General features: G+C 24.0%; 1 protein-coding gene across 2 annotated transcripts in view; it reads left to right on the forward strand.

The window, feature by feature from the left end:
• The window catches only part of LOC129612864 (uncharacterized), a 186,362-nt gene that overhangs the window by 23,678 nt on the left and 136,447 nt on the right, over positions 1-26,237 (forward strand). For both annotated transcript variants that reach the window (XM_055526660.1, XM_055526670.1), the window contains exons 2-3: positions 19,584-19,722; positions 20,858-20,927. In XM_055526660.1, the coding sequence (XP_055382635.1) occupies positions 19,584-19,722; positions 20,858-20,927 (209 nt within the window). The remainder of the gene's footprint in view (positions 1-19,583; positions 19,723-20,857; positions 20,928-26,237) is intronic.

Consider the following 26,237-nt stretch of genomic DNA (forward strand, 5'->3'; position numbering starts at 1 on the left):
TTATTTTCATTATTCGAATTATTGCGACTCTTATAATTAAATTTCTTCTAAACTCTACGGACTTATTTCGATAACGCGTTTCTGCTCAAAAAGATCATTGAATATCGTTATAATTATGTATTAACAAAAAATCCAATTACACCTGGTTCTTTACTGTACACTGTTTCGAATTCTGAAATATCTACCTCTACTTAAATATATATACAGATCTGCTAGGCCAAATGTTACCAATTATGAGAAAATGTGTTGTTTTTTCTATCATTCTTTCCACGTTCATTATAAATTGATCTTTTATGAAATCCAAGTTTAAAACGAATTTCTCAAATATTAATCTCTATGCCAACAATCTGCATTCTATGAAACTAATAATCATTTTAATAATTTTTAATATTAAAGTAAATTTTATATTTACCTCGGAAGTATGTTTCCTGCTTAAATAGAGTAAAAGTAATTTCACTGAACTACATACATATATAAACATACGATAAGTTGCTTTAAAAGTCACATTCTGCGGTACAAAAAAAAATCTAAAATAAAATAAGTACAATTTATGAATTTGGGGTTCCTGTTTTTTTTTTTTTTTGATTTTTAAGAGATTTATTTATTGTTATGCGAAATTAAACCCCTTGTTAAGAATACCAAAACATTTAAATTTGACATTTTCATAATATAATAATAAAAACAATGTTGATCCGATATTTTTATTTTTTGATGTTTACGAAAATAAAAAAAGAAGCAAAACACATATGAAATTTTAAATTTAGACAATAAAAAAAAGATTGTGTACCCCGCTTGCACTTCCTCTGTAGAGCTTCTAAATTGGTATTTCGCTTATTACAAAATATGACAAGCCCTTCCAATTTCACAATAAGTTCTGGAATCCCTGTTTTTTTTTTTGTTTGTTTTGCTTTGTTCCCTCTTAAAACCTCAAAAAGTCTTTATAAACATACACTTTGTATTATTTTTGTTGTTATTATTATTAGTTTGAAGTTTCTAAAACACTCAGGTGAGATTATTATTATTATTTAGACAACAAGGAAGTAACTATATGAAAATAAAGAAAAAACAAAATTGAAGAAGGATGAAATATGTATACAGAGAAATGTTGTAAAAATTATGATGGGAAAAAGGAACCCATTCCGTATTCCGTAGTGGTTTAAAGTACAAAAATACAACGATAAATAAAAGTTCCTATATAATGAAGAGAAAAACATAAAACGAAAAAATTTCAAAAATAAAAAGCAAAAAAAAAATTCTCTAACATGAAAAACAACCAATTCACTCTAATGTCCTTAAGGGATGATTTGTTGTTAAAGAGAGTATCAAAATACTATGTACATATATAAAAATAGGTAAAAAAAGCAAACTAAATATAAAGAAAATATGCGGTTGATGGAAAACCTGAGACTCATATTATTTTGTAATTCTTCCGTTATTAAAAACTATGAAAATTTTCTATCAAATTAAAGGTGCATTGCATTTTTAATATTGCGTTTAAAATGCTTTTTATAATTTTGTTGTTAATAAAATTTATCTTACCTCATAATTTTGTGATTATGACTATATTTTGAACTTATTTATGAATCCTTATAGTCTAACCACCCTTTCATGAAATCTATGTTCATATTAAATATCCAAATTCAAATCTAAATCAATTACCATATTAAGCGATCTGCCACAGTATAACGCGAAATACTTAAAATTGTGGCAAATATATTCCGCGTTGCTCAAAAGGTGCGAGAATTAAAATTTTTTGAAGAAAAATAGATGAAACGGAAGTAGAATTATAATGAGTAGCAGTTCAAGTTTCATCAAAATATATTTTTTAATAATCGGAGCCTTATTACAATATTAACAAATCATTTTTGTGCCACAAACAAATTTTTCTTCTAATATTTGCATCCTATAACTGTAATACAAAATTCGTTACAATATACAATTCTATACCAAATATACTTTGGTATCCTCTGTCCTAATGATTCGCATGTTACAATTTGAAAGAAAATTATTATTAATAACACTGAAAAGGTATAGAACAAAAATAATGATACAAATAATAATTTATAAACTTACCAGGTGTTTAATACACAAGTAATATATATAATATGTGTGTATATCTACGTGTTTGATTATAATTAAGATCTATAGATACATAGAAGATGAAAATGTACTTTAGAGAAATATACGTGTTTTTAAAATGTATTTTATAAAACTTATTTTCAGTTAGAACATACACTTTAAAAAATAAGTTATTGTTCAATGTCTAACCGAATTACTTTAGCGACCTTTATTAACGAAATCGAAAAGCTATATAAAACGTGTAAATATTAAAAACATAATATCTATATTGAAATTTTAAATTTTTCGGGGCTTTCAAACAGACATTCAGCTGGAAATATGTGTTTAACTAACAGTGTTTCTCTCAATCAGTTTCGAATTTGATTCTTCTCTGGAAGAAAATTTATATAAAATTCTTATTTTTATACAGTAACCAATACATTAACAAATTTTAAATAAAATCTGTTTTCTTAATTATAATTTTAGCAAAATTTCTTTCAGTGTAGTTAAGTTATACTGAAATTTTTTCATTAAACATTAAATTTTCTCTACAATGAATGATGTTGGAAAATAATTGACACTACTAAATATGAAAGTTGTAATAAAAATTGGTAAAAATCTTTAAAAGACAATTACCAAACTGTTGAACAAAAATTAAAGGATGAATAAAGTATGTTAAAATAAATTGCCTTTTATGAATGCTGTACACTGTTCAACAGAAAAGTTCCCACAACATAGTTAGATATATAACTTTTCTTTAAATGGAATAATTAAAAATTTATGCGTTATAATGTTGTTTTAAGGAATTGAAATATCTACTTAAAATGTCCTCATTTTCTCCAAAAAATATTTCACTTCTCTTCCTCTTTTGAATATATTATAACTAGAATGGTAATTAAGTACCGAAGGACAGTCTTTTGTATATGTACTAGATATACGAGTATGTATAACTGTCCCACTATAAGTACCGGAGAAATTTAAAATTTTTAAGGAATAGGAAAATAATTGTAAAGAATTATAAAAGTTTAAAAAATAAAGTGTTGGGATAACTCTTAGTTTTTCGATTATTTAAAGTGTTTGATATTATTAACTACAAATATTTATTTTGATAACCCAATTAATTATTGTACATTGCAATTAGATATTAGGAAACCATAAAAATGGTGCGCATCGTTAAATATTTTAAACACTCCTAAAATGGCAAGTAAATAATTTACTGATGAACGCTTACAAAATTTTTGTCAAAATTAAATCTTGGAGACGTATTATTAATTACGTATAGAAAATGGTTTGTTCGTCAGTTTTTCTCCAAGTTCTGCCGTAAAAAGTATATAGATCCCCGTAAAAAGTTGTGGCAAAGTAAATTGGTTCAAAATTTGCTCTCCTTTCATAGAGTATATAAGTATTTGATTATCAAATAAACAAAAAATGTTGTAAGTTTGCACGACATTTTTATTTTAGCTGTCAGCATTTACTTTTCAATTAAGACTCCATACAAATTGACCACGAGTCAGTTTCGAGCGTTCATGTACTTGAGTGCATTGAGGAAGCCCGGTCGCGAAAAATTAAGCGAATTTTTCTAACCGTTCGGCAAATTGTAAAAGGATTTTTCTTAAAAGAATAAAAGTAGAAAGCCTTTCATATTTTTTTATCTCTACAGATATGTTCACATGCCCAATAGGACTCGAAAACTTGCTTTTGAATGTTGTCAATTTTAAAATCAGGATCATTAATACAGTCACCACGATCAAAGTCAATTGCGGTTTTCAAAACTGTATTAACTTCGGTTTTCAAAGTAAGATCTGTTGATACTTGTTTATTTACTATAGAACCAGTTTCGCTAATTTCTATGCTTAAAAACACTTTGAATCCGTTATGTTAATTTCAAATATATTGCAATACATCTAATATCCACCACAATCATTTCAGCTCGCCTAGCAAGTTCCAAAATTTTTAACGTACATTGATTAAGCGTGGATAAAGTTTATATTGGATAATTTTTATATTATTTAACAATTTCCAACATAAGCACATTTAAAAACAATAATAAATAACTGTCTTTGTAAAAAATACTTCCTTCGAAATAACAAAAATATCATAAATATTTGAAAATCGAAGAAATTTGAACTCACGGAAATGAGTAATAAAAAGTATAACAAAATATTGTTATTCCCAGATGTACCAGTTTTATTTATTGAAAAAAAACCCTTGCAAATTATAATAATTTGAATTTCCTAACAAAATGTGTTTTACTAGTGTATAATAAAAGTGTTGCTTTGTAATACAATAATTGGAATAAAATCTCTTGTCAAACACAAAAATTTGTTCTTCCTAATAACATTTGTTTTACAAGGGCATAATAAAACAACACTTTGTTTAATAATACAATTAGACCACAAAGGCAAAACAATCTACCATCAGGTAGCTAGCCACGTGTCATTTTAACATGGGAACTCCGTCAATTGAAAAAAACATTTGTCGCAGGTAAATCACGAAATGACCTACAAGATTATTTGTTAAATAAAAAAATTCAAATCTTAAACATGGGATATTTGGGTAATTAGAGCATTAATAATGCAGGTAACTTGTGCAGATGTTTTATATTTTGGGTTAAAAAATACAACTATCTTACTTGTCGCTGAATGTAAGATTTAATTTTAACTATAGTGAACAAGTTTTAAACCATGGACATAAAGTACCTACACTATATATCACATAAAATAATATGTTAAGCGTTATAAAATATTTTTTATTATAAAAAACTAAAAAATATTCTATACTGATCATGTATTATTTCGAACACTAAACGCTTAACTTCGATGTATTGTTCTTATTTGCACGCGTTATAAAAACCTAACTCGACATAAGAAGCCTTTTGGAATATAATTGCATTTGCAATAATCGCCTAACTCGAGATGAGTTTAAAAAACCACCAATTATTATTTTACACAAATCGCTTATGTCGAGTTAGTATTTAAAAAAATTCAAAATTAATTTTGCAACAAAAGCCTAACTTGAGATAAGCGGTTGTAAAAATTCATACAAATAAAAAAAAATGTCACTAATTTTGATTTGCAACAACAGCCTATCTCGAAATAAGTGGTTTGTCAAAAACATAAAAAAGATGTTTTCTGATCTTAACTCGATTTAGGCGATTAGTGCAAGTGCACATTGTTGCCATTTCGAGTTAGGTCATGTGTGAATTCGACAATAACTCCGGCTACAACAGTCGTAGAACCACCAAATTTTGTGAGCATATGAAACTCAAAACGGAGAATTCGCTGGTAAACATATCTCATTTTTGTCTTAACTCGAGTTAGGCGGTTTGTGTTTGAGGCCACTGAAATATTGTCAAGATTGAAATTTATTTCACTTTAGTTTTTCAATATTTTTCGGTTATTTATTTAATTTGTATAATTATTTTAATTATTATTAAGAGCAAATGCGGCTCGAGGCTAAATTTTGTCATTGTATAACCCAAACTTCAAACTAAAATTCAAACTTAAATTAATTAAGTGATCAATAAGGTTGGTAATAACTGAAAAATTAGGCGAATTTATCACCAATAAAAAATATTCTGTAGTGTAAAAAGTAATTGACTATACTTTTTTTTTTCTTTTAAAATACAAAAAACAAGAAATTTATTGAATAGTTTTATAGTGCTTTAAAAAACGTGTTTAAGTACGAAAAATCTTATCATTAAATATTTCATATGTGTATGTGTATGTAAGTGTTGTACCTGAAGTGAAGTTACAAACAAATGTAATTCACTTAAACTTTATAAAGTTTATTGCAAAAAACATTCATTTAGTGAACACATAAAATCTTTGAGTAATTTTTTTCAATTAAATTTACCGTTTTTCTGATTTTATAATTAATTTTCCTGAATAATAAAACTTTTTGTAAGTGACATGTTAGCCATTTTAATATAAAATGACAATTTAAATAATTGAAAATTATTTTCTATGAATCTGTTAAAGCTCTTTGTCATCAATATCAATGAAAATCTAATTGAAATGAAAATGAAAATTGACTTTAAAATTTATTAATTAACAAAAATTTATAGTGTCTAAAAAGAAATATTTGAAATCCTTAATTATTTAAATTTCGAATTTATTAAACTAAATTTAATTAAACATTTTCGGAGTAATTTAATTTTAAAAGTTCACAGTAATGAATTTTTCAAATTTGAAATTTATTGAAAAAAGCAACATATTTCGGACTCAAACTGTCTTAATACAAAGTTCTTTTTGGATATCTAGTCTTCCGTAATTTACTGAGCAATTACCAAAATTTGTACAAAAATTTCTTTTTCTTTGCAATTCTTTATAAATTTTAAAAAAACGCGCAAAATTTATTAGAATACAAAAATATAAAATGTGTTTAAAAATAACACACATACAAAACGAAAAAAAAGAGAGTGGACCGTGTCAGCTCTATAATACTACCAGAGGGAGCCAAGCAATTTCAACGACTTCGATTCAACGACTAATACATTCGTTTGTGTGAAATTTCAATGCCACAACTTTTATAGTTTCTGAGATATAGCAAAATAAATGTGGAAGCTGTATGTCAACTACCCGAACCAGTACAAAATTTTTGCACTTTTGAAAATTTAGTGAACTTATTTCAATTAGTTTTTGAGTTATTTTTGAGACAGGGTCCAAAATCTGTCCGTCCGGCCGGACTCAGAATTCGACGCTGATCAAAATCGACAAAGATAAATCGACCCATAATGCGACGCTAATAAAAGACATACACTTGAGTCTATATCGCAAACCATTATTTCTTAGCGTTACAAACGGTAAGACAAATTTGGCATACCCTTCGAACATACGTGTGTACGGGTATAACTATTATATAAGCACTTATTATTAAACCATGAACATTTAAAAATTACATTAATTGAAGACAAAAATAAATTGTCATGAAATGAGGTTAAGGTTTATTCGAACAATTTTTAAAACTAAATTGAAACAAATGTTGGCGAAATAAAAAAAAAATTCTATTTGCTCCTTTAACCTGATATTGTGCACCTAAAGATATGCAATGCATTTCATATAATTTTTCACATTTTATTTGTGTAAACTTTCCTTTCATTAACTTGATATTTAAAAAAAATTAATATAATTTTATAATTCTTCCATATTAACAAAACAATAAGTTTAAAATAACAATAAAAAAAGACAAGAAGGAAAAAAATGCATTTTAAATGAAGTCAAGGAAGAAAAATTATAATTTTTATTTTTAGAAAATTACTTCTATTATTTTCTCATTAGCAAATGCTTCTCTTCTCTAGGAAGTCAAATATAAATTTACTCACATTTATTATGAATTTTCATTTTATCTACATGTAAGTATCTTAGTTAACGCTATAGTATCCTTAACTTTTATTGAGGTCATCGTAAACTTTTCCTGTTATGCTTTTTTTCTCTTTATAAAATTTTTTTCAAATAAGCATTCATAATTTAGATGGCACTTAAATAGTTTTTCCTCTTTTTTTGAGAATTTGGAAAAAGGAATTTAGGTTTTTGAAACGTCTATAGTGCTAATTTTTCTTATATATAAAAAATATAGTTACTCAAATTTAATTGTATGCGGGAATACCGAGTATTTTAAATACTTTTCATATACATTATGATTTAGATGACTCAAAAACAATTTTAAGGTATATACCTATATTATACATACACAGTATAATGAAGTTTGTAAGCCAAAACTATAAAGTTATTCTTTTGAAATTCAATTCACATTCACATATTTTTTACGGTCTTTGTATAACACTTTTTCTCCTTTTCCATTTAATAAAATTTGTAAAAATGGATTTTTTTTTAGTTTTTTTTTTATTATGAATATAAAATCATCATGAACCACAAAATTATTCAAAAGATTATTTCACATTACAGAAAAAAAAAATAACGCCATAGCATAACTATTATATTAAAAGGGAAAATAAGTAGGACATTTTTATTACCTATTTAAATATGTCTGTGTATGCACATCCACAAAGTAAAAACTAAATTTTTTTATTTACGAAAACAGTCGTCATTATTATACTTTCACAGGATGCTGGTGAGTTATATGATGGAAGTAGAACTAAAAAACACAGAATTTGTTTTTTAGAAAAACAATCAAAATTATTGTAATTGTTTAAAAGCTATTGTTTTATCCCTTTTATCATTTAATTAAGTGGAATAATGTTTTCATTTCTTGTGCCATCTATTTTATATTTTTTAAATTTACAAAGTTATTAAAATTACAGTTGCACTTGCAATTCATAAATCTGTTTAATATAGATATAATCTTTTTTGCTGAAATAACTTAAAAAAATCCACAACAATCGTTCAAAATGGTATCTCTTTTATATTATGCGAATCTTCAACTTAACAACCGAGCTTCTTTCATATTTGCAAAAATTAATGCTCCGGAGAATACCATGCAGCGCTTCCCATTCATACCCTCCTGTAAGTCATTTTTGTCGAATAGTGAGCAAGAAAGATCGACTTCGATCCTTCCCACCTCCAAGCCCTGAGTTTTATCCATGCGGCAATTGAAAAAATTCGCTTAACAAAAGATCATCCTCAAAGTCAAAACTGGCTTACAATACTGTATCAATGAGAGGCGCCATATGATGTCGCCGTGGTCTAATACGCCAAAAATTAAAATTTTTTGTTGTAAATTAAAATTTTACGAGTATGTATACATAGAATCATCACAGTCTGAAAAAATTTTCACCCCATTCAATTTTTCATTTAACCCATAAATTTTCTATTGAAAATAAATTTATATTAAGAATCTAATAAATGCTATCTTCTTGATCCCTAAGCGTTAATTATTAAATTAACAATTAAATTCTGTAAATGCATATTGCAATAGCTTTCGGTAAACAGCTGATACAATTTGAAAAAAAGCCTTTTTTTAATATGAATCTTAAGCATAAAGTAACCCTGTGTATATTGAAGATTTTGTTATATTTTTAAATAATATGATTAGCTTTCTGAAAAATTACTTCTAAGGTTATACGCGATTAAACACTTTAATTATGAAACTATGTGTAAATAGTGTTTTACATTTTGTTATATGACATGAAATTTAAAAAAAGGAGCATTATTGTAAAATAAGAACTTACTCCTTATAAGGAAAATTATAGAATTTTTATTTTACTCCAATTTTGTAAAACTTAATCTGCAAAAAAAATTCAACTTATTGCCGAATAAAAATTAATATTTATGTAAATTACCCAAACAATAGAACAAAAATTTAATATTAAATTACAAATTTATATTTATTATAAAAATTTTATTTATTAACATTAAAAAAACAAATCTATACTGTGTCAAAATTTTAATAAAAAAAAATTTTCCAAAAAAAAAAAGAAAATTATTTTCTTATGGTTAAAAGGAATAAATTTAATGTTGAAATACGGAAGAAATAACAAAAGAGAAAAAAGATTAACCCTAAAAGTTGGTTCGTCCTTCGCTTCTTCATATATTTCTATACTTTTTTTGTTGGCCTTCATTTTGACAACGAACTCCCAAATTGAAGAAGCAAAATTATATAATATGCACATGTATATGAAAATAATTTGATCTTTTAAAGTAAAAATTACAAAATTTTAGATAAAAAGTTAAGAACAATTTTATTTACTTACATATAAAAACAAAATAACCTTCAAAAACTTCAGGTTTATGGTTTTTATTAAATAAAATTAAACGAAAGGTTTAAAAAAAAACTTTATTATTTTGGAAAAAAGTTTTTCTTATACATTTTTATATCGAAAATAATTTTCATTTTCTTTAAATATTCTTTAAAAAATTTTCTTTTTCTTAACATTTTATCTATTACACAATATTTTCGCTTTATAAATTTTATCCTTTGAATATAATTATTACGATATACCACGGAATCTCATACACTCGTACAATACATAACCTTTAAATTAGAAAGTGTTATACCAGAACCATTTTGAAGCAAAGTATATATCTGCTGTATAGTGTGTGGATGATATTTGTACATAAGAAAAACAAAATTTACAATTACATGTACATTTTTTAACACACATACCTGGTATTATTTTAGATACAAAAAGAAAACACGTAGAAATACTATAACAATATTATAACAAATAATATCTATAGTAAAACACCTTGTTAAGAAAAAAATACACCTTCAATCTTGCATTATAATTACTTTTATATATAGTCTTTTATCCATGAAAGTCAAAAAATAGTAAGTTAAGAAACCAAGAAACGAAGAAAAAAAAATTTGAATAGTGCCTCTAAATCTTCTCTATTTTGTAATGAAGAAAAAGAACAAATAAAAAACAAAAGGAAAGGCTTTCTTAGATAGTGTCTATTAAAATCTCATACTCGCATAGCAGAGCACGTAGCATAACTATAATAAAAAACAAAATACCGAATTATAAGACACGCTTGCTGTAGGAAAATTGTAAAAAAAAAAAAATGGAAATAGAAAGGAAGGGAACGGAAAGAAAATAAGAAAAAGAATATTATCTTAAAATTCAACGAAAATAAAAGGAAAGATAAGGCAAAGAAAATAACAACTTTTCTCATTTAAAACAAAAGTTTATTTTTTGTTTTTTCTATATCACGCTCCCGCTCATCGCTTTATATTGTCTTCCAAGTAAAAAAAAAAAAAAACAAGAAAACAATGCTATGAGTAAAAGAAAAGATAACAGAAAAAAAAATGTTAAAAAATTGTTGACAAACAAAAACAAAAAAAAAAAAATTAAAAAAAAAACAACAAAAAATAACAATGTTGAGGCACTTTAAAAGAAAAACATTTATCTTTTCTCTTTATTGCCACAGCGATGCGGCACAGTAGTACAATATTTTTGCTATCATTCTTAATCTAATCATTCTAAAGTACAATACAACACAATACCTTACCTTTTCAACACAATTAAAGCAACGTTATCTTACTCATTCTTTGCAATTTTATGCTATAACAAAAAAAAAAAAAAATATTTATATATGTGTGTATGTAAAATATAAGAACTTGTGTAACGATGTTATGTAATAATCGCACGTATGTTTATATACAGTTACTTAGAAAGTATTTACTCGTCGTAGAAACTGTTAATAAAAGGTTACCAGCGTTTGAACAAAAACACAATTTATATAACAATATTATTTTACATTTGAATATTATTTTATATCACTTACAAATTTATAAATTACGTATAACCGCAACAGATGCCTTTAATATTTAAAATCAAATAACAAATCTCATAGAATTTATTTTTACATTCTTGAATAACAGAATTCTTATACACTAGAAATGCATTCTAAGTTCAAACTAGCCGTGAATACTCATTTCATCTAAATGGAATGCATAATGTGAGACGTTACAATGGGCTGCCATAACCTGTGAATTAATTTCAATCATGTTGATATTTTGAATCTAATAAAAATTTTTACAATATTGAACTTTAATAAAATTAAAAAAACTGAAAAATTATTACGTACTTACATGAGAAAATGAAGCAAAAGAGTTGGAAACTGACTAAAGCCAGAAAGTATTTGCGAATGTATAAATAGTCACTAAATGTAGCGAATTATGAAGATTTCGAAATTTTATCAAATAACGGTAATGGTTATGCTTTTAAGATTTCAGCTTAATCGCCATAATATTGATCAAATTGTAACCCTTCCTGCATTATCAGTACTCTGTGATATTTTCGTAAAATATGAACAACATTTTTTTTATTTTCTTTTACAATGCATTTCGCTTTAATGAAACAAAAAACAAAAAAAAATCAAACAAAAAATAATTCAAATATTTTTTTTTCTCTTTTTTTATGTATTTATATTTTCTATATTTTTATTTGGCACTTATACTTTTGTACCGCAAAAAAGTAAAATATTTGCAATTGTATACAACAGTTGACAGCATAATTATGCTTAAAAAACAAAATGACTTCTGTATATTCTTACCAATTTCATTTTTAAAATATTTTCATCATACTTGTCTTGCGTTAGTATTGTAGGTAGATATTTTATGATAAAAACAAATTAATTGAGAAAAATGAAAGAAAAAAAAAATTATAAGTACTTTGTCCTTGCTAATTTTCAGATAAAAAGAATAAGTTTCTTGTCTTCCTTAATGTTTGATATAATACAAATGGAAAACACGAAGAAAAACTGAAATGATTCAAGTAATTAAAATACATGGTGTCTGTCATTAAAGAAGGTCAACATTGTGACATTTTATACCTTGAAAAACTTAATTAAAGTATAACTTTTTTTTTTTGTTTCATTTCATTTCTTTTATTTTTTGCTTTTTTCCAAAATAAATGAACACTAGTTAACTACTATACAATTTTGAAAGGAAAATATTTTATTTTCTCTCTTTTTTGTTTTTACTATTTTGCATAACCATCTTTAATTTTTACTCTTTACACAACCAGATATCAAGGTAAAAATAAAATTCTTTACTTAAAGAAAAAGATAATATTTCAAAATGGTGCATTAATTTTTTTTAAGGAAAAAAAGAAAAACAAATAATATAAATTGTGATATTCTTAAATATATAAAAATAATGACCTTCATTCACCTTTACAAGATGCTTTTATATTATTTGTATAAGAAGAGAATATTTTACTAAGTTCTTTTGAAAAAGAAAATATTATGTACAAAATGCTGCACCGAAAAGAAGAAGGATAGAAGGAATCACATAATTTCTTCAAATTTCCTTAATATCTTTAATATATTTTATTTGAAAAGGAAAAAAAAATTTATAACTCAGACATTTTTACGTTTTTTTTTTTAATTTTAAGACCTTGAATGATCTTGTACTATATACAAGTATATAATATGGTTATGATATTAAATATATGTATATATATAAGATATAAGGATGTAGATTAAAATAAGGCAAAAATACAAGATTTATGTTGTTGTTTTAACAAAAAAATTTTATTTTGAAATTCAAAGTTTTAACATAAATTTTATATGATTACAGAAAATTTTTTTAAATTATTATTTTTAAATTTATTTTTCATTTTATTTTGTACTTTTAACGATAATAAAAACAATAATTTTAATTGATTTTAGCTTATATTATAATGTGTAAACCACATATATTCTACATCAATCTTTTCTACATAGGTTTTACGTAAACTCTTACTTAAATCAAATCTTTCTGTTTTTAAATGAATAATTATAAATTTTGAAATGAATGAATTGTTAATTCTATGAAATTAAAATAAATCGTACTCATTTAATATATTAAACACAACCTTAGTTAGTATAAGGCCACTGCATAGGGGGAGCAACTCTCATTTTTGTTTTGTGGTTTTTAAAAAATGTATAGAGTTTGTATGAAGAAAAAAATTTGTAATCGTCTTTTTATGTTTTGAATCATTTGCATTTAATAACTTAAAAAATTTTTGTATAAATAAATTTTGTAACTTAATTTTGGTGCTTGCAAAAACAAGTTGTCAAAAGAACGAAGTTTGTATTCAAAATAAATTTTATTAAAAATTTATATTTCCTAAAATTTATAGAAAATCAATCGATACAGACCTTCCTCATTGCCATTTAAAAGGGTACTGAGTTAAATTACGAAAAAAAAATTTAAAATACACCAATCTTGAAAAATTTCTATATGGTCAATTCACAAAACCTTAAGCATATTTTATTTTTATTACAAAGATTTATGGAAAACTTCTTATTTTTAATAAATTAGTGTTAACTTTAGAACTAATGTAGCGACTTTATACTAAACAGGACATTGATATCCACATGCCAAAATAAGTTTTTAAGCTAATTATTATTTTAGGAAAAGTTTTAATTAAATTTTTAATTAAAATTTTTTTCTAAACATGGCAAATTAGTGGAATTTTAAATTTTAAAAGTTTATTTACAAAACTTTATTAAAAAAAATTTCTTTTAATAAACATTTTTTCTATCCTCTAATAATAGAATAGTTTTCTAAGAAAACATTATGATTTTTTTTAAATGATATTTCTCTAATAAATCTCTTATACGTATGAAACAAAGTATTGTAGTAAGGAATAACAACAATAGATATTTTCCTTTTAACATTGTTATTAACAAATTTTTGTTATTATTGCTTTACATATTTGATATACAAACTATTAAGACTATCACATATTGTGTTAACTATTACTTCACTTTAAATTCATTCCCAATATTTTAAAACATAGCTCAAAATTTGGTAACTTACTGTCACATACTATTCTAGCCAATATATTTTGGTAGGTTCTGAAGGTTACTTTTGTTTATGAATTTACTAATACAACATGTAGTTGTTAAATTAACAAGTAATGTGCTTATTACACTAATAATCTAGTACTATTAGTGAATTCATAGTAACTATTATAGTAAATATATCAGTGTAATAAGCACAATACCTATTAATATTATATGTTTTTGTGATTGTGTGTTTCAAATAGTAGATTGCATGTAGCAACTTAATGTCAATAAAAACTTAGTAATCATGTGGATTACACTTTAAAACAAAGTGGAGAACATTTTGTGGGCAATTTCTTCATACCTCTGTAGCTCAGTTGATAGAGCGTCTACCTAGAAAGTGGTAGGTCATTGGTTCGAGTCCAGTGCGAGAAGAAAAATTTTTTAATTTTGCTGCCTTTAACTCGTTCCATTGATTACGTCATCCATCTCTTCTGCAGTTGTATGAGGAAATTTTCATTAAGTTAAGGTTACTTTTGCTTTTAAATTAAATGAAAAATATTAAATTCGAGATCATCCAATTTACAAGTTAATCTTATATTTACTCTATATTAGTCCGCACAACAAAATTTATAAAAATATTAGATATTTATTTTTAAAATCAATAGTGAGTAGAGCATTATAATATATACATACAAATGCTTATGTATTTGTAATAATTATTAATTTATACTCACATAAACATTGATTTTTATTTTAAAATAAAATTATGTGAGTAATTCATGGTCATCTTTATTTATTATCACGGAATTCAGAATAATTTAAGAAAATATCTATATATTTTATTTTATTGAATACATAATTTTTTATTAATTTGCAAAATATAATTTAATAAGAAAGACTAATAAATTTTTTTATATAAAATTAAGGCATATAAGTAGCTATAATAAAAAACAGGAAAATAGTGAATTTAAAATTACACTTCACATACATTTACGTTTCTTTTTATAAAATATTATAAAAAAATTTAAAAACTTTCTAATTTCTAATTATTCTTTCTAAAATTTCTATTAACATTTAAAGTTTCTCGCATATTCTTGTGTAAATATGAAGGTAAGACATAAACATTAACATACTTATATACACATTGTGTATATGTTGAGTTAACATACATACTATCTCTATAGAAATATATTGTAAAAATGAAAAATTTATTTTTAACACAATTTCCTTTAACAATTTTCTAACTTTACCCCACAATATACAAACACGTAAGAATTTTTTGTATAAATAAAGAGTTTTAGTCCTTCTTCATTCTTACAATATTTTAATGACCTAACAGTATATTTTACTCGGTTATTGTTAACTTTTATAGTTTTTTTGTTTTTGTTATATTTTGCTCGGCACACTTTTAAATAGTGAACTAAATATTCACAATTGAATTTCAAAGGATTAAAAACGCAAACTATTGTACTTTTGTACGCGTTTATTTAGGTCTAACTTTTGTTGAACGTTAATTTTTAGATGTGTTGTGTTTTTTTTTTGCTTCAATAAAAAAAGAAGAAAATTTGTTTTCTGTTTCTATTTTTGTTATTTAATTCTCGTATGGTTAAACCTTTTCAATTTTATTCCTTTCGGAAATAAAGACTTCTATAGAAATATTTATATGCTATATTTTGTATTATAATATGTAGACATGTATATTCAGATGTGTTTATACTACTATAATATATGTACGTAAAGTACATAGACTTCAGTAGAATTGTTAAGTGAAATATGTTGTATTAGAGAAGAATAGATTGAAGTGAAATCATATTTATACATACATATGAGTACATATTATACTCGTATCCTACACAGGTCTGTAGTATGTTTAGAGAATATTTTTTGCATTCATTGTTAAAAAAATGTATATAAGGCATACAGTAACATTCTATAGAAATAAATAAATGAAAAAAAAATTGAAATACTTCTACTAAAATTTTATAATTTAATCTTATTTTTTAATTTTTACTCAATACCACAATACACATACATATATCCATGTGCTAACCTACATTACTACGGATCGTATTACATACAATAGGCGAGGTAATGTAACAGCGCTAAATTTTATAAATCGATTTCGGTGGAAACGCGCTTCTTAATAGGGAAGTGTACACGAGCGATCTCAAGTTCTTCTGATCTGATTTTGATGAAATTGTATATGTGAGTTCATTTTGGCACTATCAATTAACTTTTTGTGATACATCAGACCTCGGGAACTGGACCCTTTTAAAAGAGGAAAACATTTTTTAAATTTTTGGTAATAGAAAAGAGGCTTATAAGGAGCCAATTTACTTGAAATTTATTATGTATACTTGGGGCTTTAAAACATGCACTTAAACAGTTTTTGGATATATCAGGGATAATAATTTTTTTTGGAAATATTAAGGCTCGAAAACCGAACTATGGGCCGATTTTACTTTCTTTATCATATCTACGGAACTAATAAATGGAATTTCTTTAAATTTAATATGTGAGTTGTGGTTGTCACCAAAACTAACTGACGAACTGTACTAAGAGCCAAATTTACATTTTTCTAGGTATATTAACTAAAAGAATAATAACTTTCTTAAAATTAGAAAGAAGTTCTTAATAGGCATTTTCATAATCTTCTGCTATACTTTCCCTGAACTAAACAATACATTTTTTGGTCGGTAATGTGATGACCACACCAGACTTTTTTTTATTAAAATTAAAGTATACTTCTTATTAATGAGTTGTTGTTTAATTTAAACCAGTAAAATATTACAATTTTTACAAACTTACAATAACTAGTAAAATTTTAGACAAAACGTTAAATGTATTTTAGGATCCAAATAAACCTACAATGGTCTAATAATAAGTATTTCTTTTGAATTTTGAAAGTCAGTTTTTAATAATTTTTGAGTTTTTTATTTATTGTCTTTCGCAAATACTGGTAATATTGGTTATTTGAAGTTGTACTAACATTGTTTTGCAATTTGGCTCGTTACCTCTATTCTTAAAAAGTTATTTATATTAACATTTGTTATTCAAAAATTCAAATGTTGAGATTTGCAAATAAAAGTATATTATAAAATCACTATTATTTTAAAAGAAACTTAAAATACACACATTCATATATACTCATATTATATATACATATAAAACATACATTCATAAGCATATAGTTTCTGGTGAAACGGTAATATTTAAATATATAACCGGATTTTTCTACTCTATTACGCTTTTGTATATTTGTATTTAGATTTAAGAAAAAAAATACAAAAAAAAAATTAAGTTTCTGGTCCTGATATGGCGTGATCTGTGGCAATAGCCTTAAAAAAAGGATTAAACCGGATAACATGCGAAAAAAGGAAAATATAGGAATAAAAAACCTAAAAACCGAAAAAAAAAAATTTGTATTGATTTTTATTGTTACTTTATCCTCACTCTGCCTCTCCGCCTTTCTCTGCCAGGCTCCTCACATTTCCATTTCCTTTTTTCTTTTGAGCTTTTTGTTTTTACCTTCATTTTTGTTATTTGCATTTTGTTCCTTTTTTTTCTGTATTATTTTCACCTAGTTTTGATATTTTCTTCTTTTTTCCGGAGGATTGAAATTTCACTTGATTTAGGTTTTTTTTTTTTGTATTGTAAATTTTTACTATTTTTAATTTTATGATCGCTATACATATTCATACGTACATTTTACTATTTATATTTTACCTTTTGTATTTTATTCATAAATATATATGTTTAGATAAGTTACTATTGTGATTTTTAGTCCGGATTTTTTTTTATAACCATCAGAAAGGAGACGTGGATTTGGAGGCTCGTTTATAGAATTCTATATACATACGTACATATATATTTTTAAAAAATCAATAAATTTTTTTCTATATTTTGTTGTTTTCCTAATCTAAATTTCTGGAAAACTACCAATTTTCATGGTAAATATAACCAATTCAACTATATAATTTTCCATTTATAAATATTATAGTCTAAGGTCGGATATTTTAATCACATAGCAGAAATTTTGTTGGGGTACCTACACTCATTTATATTTTATTTATATTATAGTGAATAATATTTTATATCACGTATAATTTCGTAAGAAAAGTTATGGTATAATACGATTTTCATGATAGCAAAATTGGAGTAAAAATAGAAAAAATTGTTTTATTATTGAAAAAAGGTAAACAAAATACGTTGGTAAAATAATTTGGAACGCTAAATTTACTACTTTGGTTATACATTTTTATGATTCCGTTTTGTTTGTTTTCCATTCTTGTTTTTTATATAGAATATTTTTTACAATGTCATTATAAATAATTTTTATATAATATTATTATGCTGCTATATATCAACTTTTGAACGTCACATTAAAACAAAAATTACCGAAGTAAATATTATATCGTGTTTTATTAATTTTTAATACAAATGTATTATATGTATGTACATATATATTTTGTATAAATATATGCATTTTTATTAAACTAATAAAAATATATAAAAAACGTCACATTAATATTACATTCATATGTACTGAATATCTGAAACTAGCTATTTATATCAAACTGTTGATTACTAAAATTCCAGCAATGCATTCGAAATTTACCATCGGCTATGACTTTGCCGTGGGTTTTTAAAATATCACATTTTAATTTATATAATTTGAATAATATTTTTTGTGATACAAGAAAACAAAAAATACTTAATTGATGTTTTTTAAAAAATGTTGTCTTAGTACAATGTGTTACATATTTCTATAAAAGTTTCTTCCAATAAACTGAGTTACCAAATGTTCAAAAGTAATATGAGCCCTTTTTTGTCAAAATCATGATAAATAAACAAAATAAAGTTCTTTGTTCGATAAAAATGAAAATTTTTGTTCCATCTTGAAATCATTTGAAAAGGTGGTGAAACAGAGATTTATTTACCATATTTTATCAAGCACACAAAATGTTATTTAGTTTTTATTTTAATATTAATTCGTATCTACAAAGCGACACTATTTGTTACAGCATATGAGAAACTAGAGAATAAATTACGCGAAAATAGAAAGAATGGTTTAAGATAACGATAAATACAAAATATTTTTAAATTTAAGAGTTGATCCGGCATGGAGTAGCTGCCTATATTTAAATCCTGGATTACAGGATTCAATTTTGCGAGCTGGAAATAATTGTAATTAAAATTTTAATTAAAATTTTATAATTTTTTAATATCTGAAAGTAAATTTACAAAACTAAAAAAATTTATTAAAAATAATATAATTAGAATAAACCTGCTTAATTTCCAATTTTATCGAATCAAATTTTTATTTTTTGTTTTTTTTTCTTTCAGTTTTGATGTCAGAGGTAGACCATTTGAAAAAGCTTTATATTGGTCGGACGTAAATGCTTTTGGTCCAAGAGCATTTTTTCACACAAATGCTGTACCAGCAACTTTAGCAGTAGATAATGTACAACTAGACGATGAAGGAGTGAGTATATGAATTTTATAACTGTATTTTGCCAAAATTTTACAATTTATTTAACTTGAAAATTGTCGATACTAACCAATCGCTCATCAAAAATTTTATTCTAACATATTTTACAATTTGATAATTTAATTGATGTTAATTTGAATTTTCTATTTACCATTATAAAAACGAAGGTTGAATTGTATACTACAAAAAGTTTGTCTGCAATACCGAATTTATTTTAAATTCTATGAATAATGTCGCGAACGAAATTCAAAAATATTATAGTCATTATTATTTAACGATAATCTGGTTTAATAAATAATAATAAAAAATACTGATTAATTTTTTCATATTTTGCGGGTTTTTAACATTTATTTAAGTAATTTATTTTTAGCAACATGTCTATGTGTCTGTGCATTACTTTTATTTCAATTTTGATTGAATGTATGAAAATTTATATTCGAAAATAAAACGAATCAACAACTACAATTAGGGCTGATTCAATTTAGGCTGACGAACATACTATTGCTATTATTTTTCAGAACACATTACAGATTTTAGAGAATTTTCTTATAGAATGATGGCCATTTCTTGAAATTTAAAATTTGAGCTCTGTTTTGTCAACGAAAAATTTAATTACAGAAGATGAAATTGCACTAAGTTAATTTTATGTTTTTAAAGTATCAAGTTTAGTTATGCTTTAGAAGTTTTCCATTAATACAAACAAATTGTTTTAATTTACATTTTTTTGCGGAAAACAAACAATGCAGTCGATTGTATGCTGACCACAGCTGAATTTTTGCACTGATATTATAATACTATATCAATATTTCTATCAGTAATTTATATCATAATGTCCTACTTGAATTTAACTGACATTAACATAATTATCATAATTTATAAATGACACCAACCACAAAATTAATATTTAATTAAATTGTTAAACAAAAAATTGAAAAAAAGGCAGTGTTCATGTTAAGCTTCATTATACCATTTGGGATATAAGAATTACACACAAATACAGTACGAGTATTATGATAAAAAATAAAGAACGTAAAAAAATTATTTTATCTTTTAATTTTTTATTTCACATTTTTTCATTATACAATTTTTTATAAATTTTTAATCTATTTTCTATGTATAAATTTTATAGGTTTACAGATGTCGTGTAGATTTTCAAAATTCACCAACGAGAAATCACAGAATTAATTTAACGGTTATAGGTAAGTACAATTTATGAAGTATATAATTTTTGAAATACTTTACTATTTTATATATAAATGTGCGATTTTACTACCAATGATAATACTAAAAAGCAAAGTTTTCGATATTGAAACATGTTTCAATCAAATCATTAATAAGCAAAACAAATTAAAATCGAGTTGCATTTCGAACAAGCAAATTCATGAACTATCGGACATACATACTTAGGTGTGTGAGCAATTTTTATTCGTTATAAAAGCAAAAATGTTGAGGTATAAAATTTGTCAGAAAAAAACTCATCCTTGTGTCAGCTTTTTCCATAAATTTAACGCTTTACATCTTCTCAATTGTATCTTTTAAAACTATTTATTTGAACTCAGACGAATTTAACAATATATAAGTAACAGAAATTAATTAACATATTAATATACATACATAATTACAAATATTGGGTTCAATTATAGAACTATAATTTCAACTTTGATGTTTTAGAATAGTTGTAAGAAATTGAACTTGGTAAGGAAAAAAATTGCATTCATTTGCCTTTTTACTTTGTATGTTATAATATGAATTTAAAAACTCATAAATTTTTATGGGCCCGTAGATTGGCCTCCTTTCTAAACTAATAGGAACAAAACATTTCACTAAAAAACCAGATTTCTTACGTCCATATCTCAAAATTGGCTAATGAAATTGAAAAATCAAGTCTTCAAGAACAAATATATATAACGCATGTTACTCATTTTTTTTTAACTCCGTCTGGATGGATAACCGTTGAGGCAAAAAAATAATTTCTTTTGATCTCTTGTTTAAAGTTTTTCGAAAATGAACTGCCGTCTGTATAATATTTCAGGAGAAAGTGCAAAAAAGTTTAATTACAGCAATTTAGTTTTTCTATTAAGAATTAAATTCTATTTTGATTTAACAATAAATTTTTCTGCATCACTATTTTATCACCAAAAGTTTTGAAATTGTAAATTGCATTAATAAAAAGCTAAATTTTATTCTCTCTGTGTAATTTTCCTTATAAAATTGAATTGCGATTTTTCTTCATTAATTTATTCATTATAACAAATGGAACAAGAAATTTAAAACATTATTAATAAAAGTGAACAAAAATTAATTTGAAATTCTTTTCATTCTTGGGTCTACTATAAATGAATTATTAAAAATTAAATAAAATATAATTTTTCTTTAATTTATTTTTAATGCTTGGTTTCACATACAAAAGATATTATAAAATTTAATGTCTTGTTTAAAGGTTCTAGACTCTATCCTTTTTATGATTTAAAATGAGCATCTCAATCGTTTTAATTTTTTTTTTGTATATATTGGATATTTTTATGTATATAACTCTATTAATATAATAAATAATAAAATATATTTATTAATATTTATAAAAATTTATCGGGAATTTATTATTCTCAGGATTCATGTAATTTTATTCATAAAAAATTATTTATAAACGCGATTATCGTTAATGTATAGTAACATCATTTTCTATATAAAAGTTATTTCGCATAAATTATGTGAAATACAAAAGGATAACAAAATTACCTTTTATATTAAATTTTTATTGTATATGTAATGATGCTTTTTCAATTAATTTATTTTAGAAATACGAGTTGCCTTTATTAAAGCATGTCATTCGAAGAATTTTTCATTAATATTTTAAAAATAATTTATGTGGGCCACTTTTATATTGTCCACTGAATTTTATAAATCTTTAAAAATTTAAACTAATAAAAATTATTTATACGCACATATTATGTAGTTATTAATAATTTTAAACATAATAATTGAGTTTGAATATTTCCAATTAAATTTTCTTTCCTTTAATAAGAAACTAAGAAGTTTTGATTTATCTTACAAATTAGCTGAAAATAAAAAAATTATTCACATTTATGTATCTTATGTTTTAATTTTAGGGCCTGATTGTCTATATCGCTATTTTTTTCGCCAAGTGTGGAGAAAGTGACTAATATCACTTTATTTGCATAATGCAATTTTCGAGTGAGAAGACTTATTCCGTATTGCGTGCCATGTTTTCTTCTAAAATGTATACAAAATTTATTCACTTTGTTTTTGAAAGTGACAAATCTTCATTCTCATTTGAAAATGAATAAAAAGTGATATAAAAAAGTAAGATACGCGATTGGGCTGTTAAAATGCAAATACTAAAAAAGAAATCAATATACATAAAATATGTATATCATTTGATTTCAGGTAAATTTTTTAATTCAGTCCTAATATAAGGATTTTTCTAAAACTAGTGTAAATTTTTATATTGTTATTACGACAGTATAAAGAGTTCTACGAAAATTTCCTCATTTACTCTTGGCATTTTCATTACTTTTTGTCACATTATTTAAAACCCAAAGAGTTTTTTGTACAAACAAGGCTTATATTAAAAATTCTTTTAGAACATAAAAAATCTTGTAGAATGTGAAATTAAAACTTTTTCCATAATATGAATATTACATAATACGTTCGCCTTTTCACTTAATAATTAGAAATATTATTTGATTTCCAATTTAAAATTTAAAATTAAATTTTAAACTGGTAATCAAATAATTTGTATTCTTTTAAAATAAATCCCTAAAGAAGTAGGGCAGAGTTGTTGAACCAAATGTATGTACCTATTTTCAATCAAATTTCAATATCTTTGTGGTACTACAAACAAAATATTCAAATTCCTTTCAAAATTGTTAACTAAAAAATATTCACAAAAATCGCAAGAGAAAAACGGAGAATTATATGTTAAATGACAGTAAATGTTACATGTTGTAATATTATAATTCATAATCTGATTGTATGTTAAAAATGAAAAATTAGACATTCATACAAAAAAAAAATTAAAACTTTTTCATTACACACAAAATTTTTTTTTTTATTTCAACAATAATATTCAAAATAAAAATATGCTAATGAAGAGCTTTACTAACAATTGCCTATGTAAATGTACACATGTATATTACAGCATGTCATGTAAATTATATAAATGTACTTTATATGACTAACATAATAATAGTAACATCATTACAATTGTTAACAGGAATTTACATTAAAAAATAAAAAAAAAAGAATGGGAAGCAGAACATTTCAATAAATTAACTACTCTTACAGCTACTCAATTTATTCATATGTGAATTTTTTGACATAAAAGCTATCATTTTAACAAAAAAACATGTATATCCACGTGATATTACAGAACGTATATAAGCTCATACATATATATAACAATAATTTTATGAAATTTGGGATTATTTTGTAAGACAGCATTTTTATTTTTAAAATGTTGAATACAAAAGAAAATTATTTCATTCAGTACACATAATTGAATTGTAAAATTAAAAATGCGGGAAATGATACAAACATGAGAGTTCCATGAATTTAAGAGTATATAAATGATAATTTTGAAAATATTTTTATTGTAAAATGATTAATTCTTAATTTTTGAAAAATTAAATTCGAGTAGGTTGAGAATTATAGGTTTCGAGATATTTTTGCAGGTGGCTGTAATAACTGTAATTTAGCTGTAATAACAAAAATAAAATTTAACGTAGAACTTTTCACAAAAACAAAATGAAATTAATTTTTTTTTATAATTCTATGTTAGGCATACATTGTTCTTTATAATGCTTAAAGAAAATATTTAATTAAATATTTTTAATAAGATTTACAATTTTTCTTCCTCATTCTCGAAAAATAAAATTTTTAGATTTAAAAATTTGGTATTTCAAAATGCTGTTTAATTTTATAAGGTTGTAGGATAGCAAAACACAAAAACAAAAACAAATCTAAATCTAATGAAATCAATAAGTTTTTGATTTTTCCCGGAAAAATTTGAGGAAAAACGGCATAGAACAATATTTTTTTTTCGTTTACTCGTAATGGAAATTTTCTAAAATTAATATGTAAAATTGAATTTTGAATTGTTTTTTGTTGGAACATATTTACATTTTTTTATAAACCCGATATAGAACCTTATACCTTAAACAAAATAGAATATTTTCGGAATTTTGTAGAAATGAATTTTAATAAAAACACCTATGTTAATATTAATAATAATTTGTTTGTGCAAATGTTTTCATAATTATTATTTTAAATTTTTTATTATTCAATTGTATTTTATTATATAAAAAATTAATATTTAATTAAAAACTTTATAGTTATTAAATATATATATGATAACACTTCGCTCATTCATTATTCAAAAAAAGATTAAATCAATACTCCCGTACATTTGTGCATTTACTAAATTTTAAAATAGACCTATAATATGCAATTCACCCTAGAACAATATTCTCTTGTTTGAAAATTTCAAATATTCCCGGATAAAAAAATTATAGCATTTTATGTTTTTCCGAATTTAAAATTGTTCAATATAAAATAATTAAAAAGACCAATTTTTACTTTTACAACAACCGCGTATTTTAAAATCAATACAATTAAATTACAAAAATATGATCAAAATTTTTCAAAAGTATCTACACTTGCAATATTTTCTAAATTTAATCTGTTCTATTAGAAAATTATTCATATGTCATATTAGAAAAACTTACTTAACTCCTCTCTCACAATCTGATTGAAATTAAAATAAATTAATTTGCTTTATACTTTTAAACCTAAAGCATTTTTTGTTAATTTTTATTTTTTAAGTACAAATGGTGCCATTAAAATTTTTTAAAGGTTTTTAATAAATTATGCGGAAAACAAAATGCTTGTAAAATTAAATCTTTTTTTTTTGTTCTTTTTTTAACCTCAGCGCTCTTATATAAACTTAAGTCGGTCATTATTGAATTTAATCCAAATGAAAATTCGAGAAAATGGAATTCACAAATGCAAATTATGCCAAACCAAAAACAAGAAAATAATCTAAAATAAAAAAAAAAATAAAAGAAAAAAACGTAAAGTATTTCATTTCCATTTCGATTTGCAATTCAACGATTTCTAACTGTTTTTATAACAATTTTACTTATAAAAACTTATGCAATTTTCTAAAGTGTCTTTCAAAGAAAATTCACGAACTTAATTACAAATCAAAACTATTAAAAATAAAGAGAGAAAGAGAGAAAATAAAAAAAACCACATCATAAAAGAAAAACTTAATTAGTTTCCTCTTTGAACTAAAGTTTTTCCTTCTGTTTGAACTTCCGATCGATTTTACGGTTCAATACTATTTTAAATATTTAAATGGTACGGAGAAATGAAATTTTCTTTCTTATTGCATCTCAATTTCTAGAATAATTTCGTTTTATAAATACAGTTATACGAGTAGTAAAAGTTGGACGCTACGGAAAATTATAGTTGAATCATCATTGTTTATT

The sequence above is a fragment of the Condylostylus longicornis genome, unplaced genomic scaffold (genome assembly GCF_029603195.1).
Source record: "Condylostylus longicornis isolate FDR11 unplaced genomic scaffold, ASM2960319v2 ptg000004l, whole genome shotgun sequence".
NCBI lineage: Eukaryota > Metazoa > Arthropoda > Insecta > Diptera > Dolichopodidae > Condylostylus > Condylostylus longicornis.